The sequence below is a fragment of the Anopheles funestus genome, chromosome 3RL (genome assembly GCF_943734845.2).
Source record: "Anopheles funestus chromosome 3RL, idAnoFuneDA-416_04, whole genome shotgun sequence".
NCBI lineage: Eukaryota > Metazoa > Arthropoda > Insecta > Diptera > Culicidae > Anopheles > Anopheles funestus.
In genome coordinates this window covers 3,970,786-3,976,465 of record NC_064599.1, presented here as the reverse complement: position 1 = coordinate 3,976,465, position 5,680 = coordinate 3,970,786, and the positions used below count along the sequence as shown (strand labels likewise).

Here is a 5,680-nt window from a genome sequence, read left to right as displayed (position 1 = left end):
AGGATTAGCACCGTTTAGGGCAATAAAGACACGGCGGCGGTACGGGCCAACGCAGACGTTGCGTGCGTACGTCGTCAACTAACCAAAATGTCCTGGTTGCAAACGGGCAGACAAAACCCGGGGAGGCGGTGCACCAGGCGGCAGGATTAAGTCAAAGGATTGCCGATACGATCGCACGCCGTGTTTCACCCCTTACCGTACCGATCAGTTAGGTGTTGGTTGCAGCCGAAAAACGATCCTTCGTCGATCGGCGAGGTACAGGAATGGGTTTGCTGAAAGGATTGCTGTTCGAGCGGGAAGATCACTGCCGCTTTCGGGATGCGAATCTAATTATTGACACACTGGCCATAAACGTAAACCGGCCCAACAACTTGGTTTTGCAGGCGAAAAACAAAGCAAAAACGGCAAATGTTCTGTGCCAAATTCCTGTGGGATGTACCGAACGGGAGGAACCTGTTTATGATGGCTTTATGCGGCAGCATTTGTGGATGAACGGGTTAATCCTATTATTATGACCCCACGAACGCTGAGCGTTAATCCTTTTGCTTCCTTCCATACCCCACACCCACACCCCAGCCTCCTCATGTTGCCCAGTGTCCATGAAATGTTACCGATGAGCTAGTGCCGGTGTCACCTTTATTACCCTACCGTTTTTGCATTCTTCTGCCCGGCCAAATCTCATTAAAATTAAAAGAACTCTGCCAACTATCGATTGCCACCGAACAGGCCGGTCTTGGACGGAGCTGTACGATAACCCTTTTCTACGGTAGCCGAACACGTCGTTAAAAGGATTATCTCTTTATGGGCCGGGGTTGCCACCGAAACCGCGTCCCGGGATATTCAGATCAGGCGAGACAAAACTAAAGGATGCAGTGCGACATTTCCAAACCATACACTGCGGAGGTTTATGGTCAGGACAATCGGGAGATACCAACAGGTTTGATTGGTTTGAACTCAAATAGAAATATTTCCTTTATCGTGAACTCAATTTTTTAACAGCTTTTTGGAAGTAAAGGATTGTAGCAGAATGAAAGGAACATTTATAAAAAATACAGTGAAGCGTACAATAATTATTGCGGATTAAAAAAGGGGTAAATGTGACTTATTTTTGATGAGAAAAACAATTCGTTTTTTTTTGTATTCAAACGATCGCTCCCATTATTTGTGTGGTACTGAAATTCTCAATTTAGGTTAATATATTCACCAAAAAAAAATTATGTTCTCATTTCAGCTTTATCGTAGAATATAAAAAAATAAACCTCAAATCCCATTACTTCGTTTTGTTTCTCACAACGCCACTCATCGCGAAATATTCATCGACTAATGAAGTCATGTTTTTCAACACAATTTCGAACGCATTTGTGTTTTAAACGGGCGTCCAAAAAATGACATCAAAACGAACGAACCTGATGTCATCCGGCCGCGGTATGCAGCGAGCTACCACGTACGTAAGAATCGACCACATGTGTTGCGGGTGCCTTCAGACATAAACAAATGTCGCCGTATTTTGGACGGCCGTACGAATGCCGTACAGCTCGTCAAACATTCCATAATGATCTCATGTAGCAACATGTTTTCCACATGAGTTGCGCCCAATATCTGTAACTTCTATCGTATGCATGCATTGACGGCTGCTGGAATGATGTGTAAAGGATCGTTTCAAGCGTTACAAATGCAACACACAGAGTACACAATGTGAAACAAAACGACTCTCGTGTACAACGACTTAACAAAGCAAAGATCAATCCAGAACACATTTAAAAACGTTGAATTGAATGTCTGGTCATAAATTTAAAAGCAATCGCGCTTCGGCAAAAGAAGAAAAAAACATCTGTCCAGCGATTCTTAATCAATTACCGGTAAACGGTTGCGACCATAGCCCGAAAAGTGTCCTTTTGTGTTTCGCTCACACGATACGGGAAAGCCAAAAAATTGCTAGAAGGATCCATGTTCAACAACACCAAAAACGTGTATACTGGGAGAGCGAACAACAAAGCAACATTGTTGAATTCCAATCCAAACACGCAGCATACTTTCATTCAATAACCGTCTCAAAAGGCAAGCGGGTGTATAGGTAATTGTGTTTAATTTTCCCATCTCACGACCCTCAAGACTATGCGTTTATTCTTTTTTTTCTTTAGCATAACTCCTCTTAACCTAACACGACACAAGGGAAAATAGAACGGGTGATAGAAGGAGTTTCACCAAGAAGGAATTGCATCCTTCTAGATCCTTTACACGCTTTATCAAAGGACGCACAATACAATCGATCTCACGTAAGGATATCGATCCATTCTTCGAATGTCCTTTCGCGATTGTCCTACAAAAAAAAGGACCCTCTCCTTCAAAGGGGATGACACGCACCTTCACCCGGCTCGAATTGTAGTGAAAACCCTCCCAACAATGCCCATCGCAAATGCGTCCCAAATTGGTCCCGCAGTGTGTAACTTTGCTTTTTTGCGCGTGTCTTAAATAAGAAAAAAAAGGAGAAACACGCACTCATCCAATCGGGCCCATTTGAACGGCAGGTCTTGGTAGAGGGTCGTCTGATTGTTTTCTTTATTCTGCTGGAGTTCCCGCTTTCGGTACAATGTGCACAAGAATGCACGGCAGTTCGATCCGCTTTCCGTACGGGGTTTTGAAGTCTCATTGAAGCGCTTTTAGAAGCGCTTTGTAACGCTATTAATGCTACACAATTCATTCACTCCGCACACCATTCAAAAACGGATGCGTTGTTTCCAATCCCATCCATCCTCCGGGCTATGTTGAATGCGGGCCATATGCGTCATCATTACAGGGTGTTGTTGTTGAGATCGGGTGCACTGTTGAGGGAAGAACTTACCAACGGCAGCTTGACGTCGGCCAGTTTGCCGTTGAAGCGCTGAAAAATGCCTGCCCAAAAGTTCATCCGCCGCTTTTCGGGCATTTCTGCCATCGCGATACCGTTGTTGGTGATGTTCAGACACATTAGCGGTACGTCTTGAGTTTCCGCAACGTTTGGCTGTGGTTCCCATCGGAAAGGTACACACGAATCGGGAGTGCATTGTGATGGTGTTGGATCACTGTACCGGGCAAAGTTAGTCCACAGACGAACCATCGTTTTCCGCAGCCCGTAGGCACGATCCGTTTCCGGCACTTCCGTACGGAGCAGTGGCGAGCTGAAAAGGTAGTACACCTCGTCGATGTGTGCCGCCCCTTTCATAGTGCCGAGGGACATGATCGCTTTACCTTTGTTCAGCAGTCCGTCGAACGCGAACCGGTAGCCAAAGAACTTTGAACGACGTTGATGACGTGCCCACAGTTCCACTGTCATCCGGTAGGCGAGCAGATACTTGTCAGTGAATACGTCCGTCAGTTGGTTCAGCGTGTCCCGGCTGACCGGGCGTCCGCCGAAATAGAATGCTCGGATCTCTTCGCCGAGAGCTCGAGCCTCAGGTGAGAAGTAATCCAACGCGACCGTTCTTGGAATGAAACGCTCCGGTTCAGCGTTGTACGTGGCCAGAGTTTTGATGGCGTCGATCAACACCATCATACCGTCACGCTCGTTGTACCCGAGTATGATCGGAATGTCCATCGAGTTAGGCTCACTAAGAATCTCCGTCGGATGGCGAGTGATCAATGCATCGACAGAGTCAGATCTCTCGATCACCGGTAGAAAAGGGATCTGAAATAAACGTTCTACCGCCTTTTCACGATCGGTCAGCACTAACGGTTGCAACTCAAACAGCTTACGAGCGGGTGCACTACGCAGTATCTCGTACACCTCCACATCCGTGGCAGGTGTATGACCCAGCAACTTCGCCAATCGGCGAGCCTTCTCTTCTGGCTGCTCCTGGAACGCAAACTCCGTGTAGATGGAACCACTCTGCAGAATTGCCTTGTGAAAGTAGCGCTTGGAGTCAGCCGACAGGCAGTGGAAGTTGACCGCAATCGCTCCTGAGCTTGCGCCGAAAAGTGTCACATTGTTTGGATCACCACCAAACACGGCGATGTTCTCCGATATCCAGCGCAGTGCCGCACGCTGATCCTTCAGACCTGCATTACCCTCAACGCCAGCATCTGGCAAACAGAGGAAACCGAGTACACCCAGCCGATAATTGAGTGTCACAACGATCACACCTTCCTGCACTAGGTAATTCGGAAGGTAGAGCGAACTGTCACCGTGACCTCCAATAAGTCCACCACCGTGAATGAAGACCATTACCGGCAGCGGTTCCGGATCATCTCGTTTGCCAAGTTTCGGTGTGTAGATGTTTAGGAACAACCCATCTTCTGAGCCACTGATCTCCTTCGTCAGTACATCCAATCCGAGACAGTTGCTGCGCTCGCGTGTACAATCCAGATAGGAGACGGAAAACTTCTCCAAAGGCAATGGCGACTTGAAGCGGAGTTGTCCAACGGGTGCCTTCGCGTACGGTACTCCCTTGAAGTAGTAGTAATTCTGACCATTTGGAAGTCTATCGCGAACTCCGTAGATTGAACCTTGCTGCACCTGGACGCATATCCTTGCGATTGGCTAAGAAACGACATAAAAGGCACTTCAATTGAGTACTCCACTATACTGTATTCAGCTATTTAGATAATTTCTTCTGTAACTAACCATATGCTTCTCAGCATCAGAGCCAGTGCTCACATTCTTCCATCCCGTCAAAGGTGCACTACGCATAACCATGATGGTCTGCTACTGTCAATCGTTCCAGAAAAATAGCTCCAAATACCTTCGTTACAAAACCCGACAACTCTGCCTCACAGGCGGTTCACACAATACTGATCGCGAACGCGCTTCTTACGGGGCCATTTATCAATTGTTTGCCGCTTCCATGTGAATTAAATTTTGAATTTTTAATCACAACCAAATTTATCAAAAAGTCTTTCAAAAACTCCTCAAGACAGGCAACCTCGTAGTTTGCCCCCAACCGAAAATTTTTTGGGCATTTTGCTTGACACTCACCAAAAGCCGGCAGCGAAGCGCAGGTATGCAAATCCTACCTAACCTTACTGCACTGTGTTGTACTCGGCAGAACGAGAGGGCAAACATTTATTTGCATTGCCAAACGTGCAAGCGTAGGGTTAGCATTGCTTTATTGAACCCTTGCCAAAATTTTTGACCCAAACCTCCGCTTTACCCTGTGGCACCTCGGTACAATACCGTACAGAATTTTTGCATGGGAACAGTTATTTTATCACACCGCGCAGACATGACCCGCCGGAAAACCCTTACCCCGCGGACCTTTTGATGCGCAAAAAAGAAAGGCTGCAAATTTTTGCCAATGAAAGGATTCAATAAAACAAAGGGTAAAAAACAGTTAGTTTGTCGCATGATGGAGTTGTAGTCTTGCAAGCGCTCCCGACGTCTGAGCAGACCGAAGATGCGCTTTGAGTAATGTTTGTTTTACAAGATGCCATCGCTTAGGTGAAAGGTACCCGTGCCAATTGAAAGTACCTCTTTACTTGCCAGCAAAAAAAGGATTCAATAAAGTAAAGGATGTGAAACCCGTTAGTTTGACGCATGGCAAATGCGAAATGTTATTTTGCAAGGGTTCCATCAGAAGGAAAAGGCTTTTGCGGAAGAATTTTTACGGTACCAGTGCAATTTTTTTTCGATGAAACCTTTTTTGAATTGCAAAAAAGGGTAAAGTGCAGTTATTTTGACGCGTGGAAGAAGATGATCTTTCGTTCG

The 5,680-nt window shown here is 46.3% G+C and overlaps 1 protein-coding gene across 1 annotated transcript; it reads right to left on the bottom strand.

The window, feature by feature from the left end:
• Window positions 1-1,859: 1,859 nt before the first annotated feature.
• LOC125772130 (esterase B1-like) lies at window positions 1,860-5,110 on the bottom strand. Its single transcript, XM_049443546.1, has 2 exons — window positions 4,601-5,110; window positions 1,860-4,516 (listed from the first exon to the last, which is right to left on the bottom strand). The coding sequence occupies exons 1-2, from the start codon at window positions 4,670-4,672 to the stop codon at window positions 2,792-2,794; spliced, it is 1,797 nt and encodes a 598-aa protein (XP_049299503.1). The 5' UTR covers window positions 4,673-5,110; the 3' UTR covers window positions 1,860-2,791.
• Between the last annotated feature and the right edge of the window lie 570 nt (window positions 5,111-5,680).

Bases quoted from the DNA above. Each gene is read 5' to 3' on its own strand.
- LOC125772130 (XM_049443546.1), bottom strand. From the start codon at position 4,672: ATGGTTATGCGTAGTGCACCTTTGACGGGATGGAAGAATGTGAGCACT. The intron at 4,517-4,600 runs GTTAGTTACAGA...GTCGTTTCTTAG, and splicing joins CTGATGCTGAGAAGCATATG to CCAATCGCAAGGATATGCGT.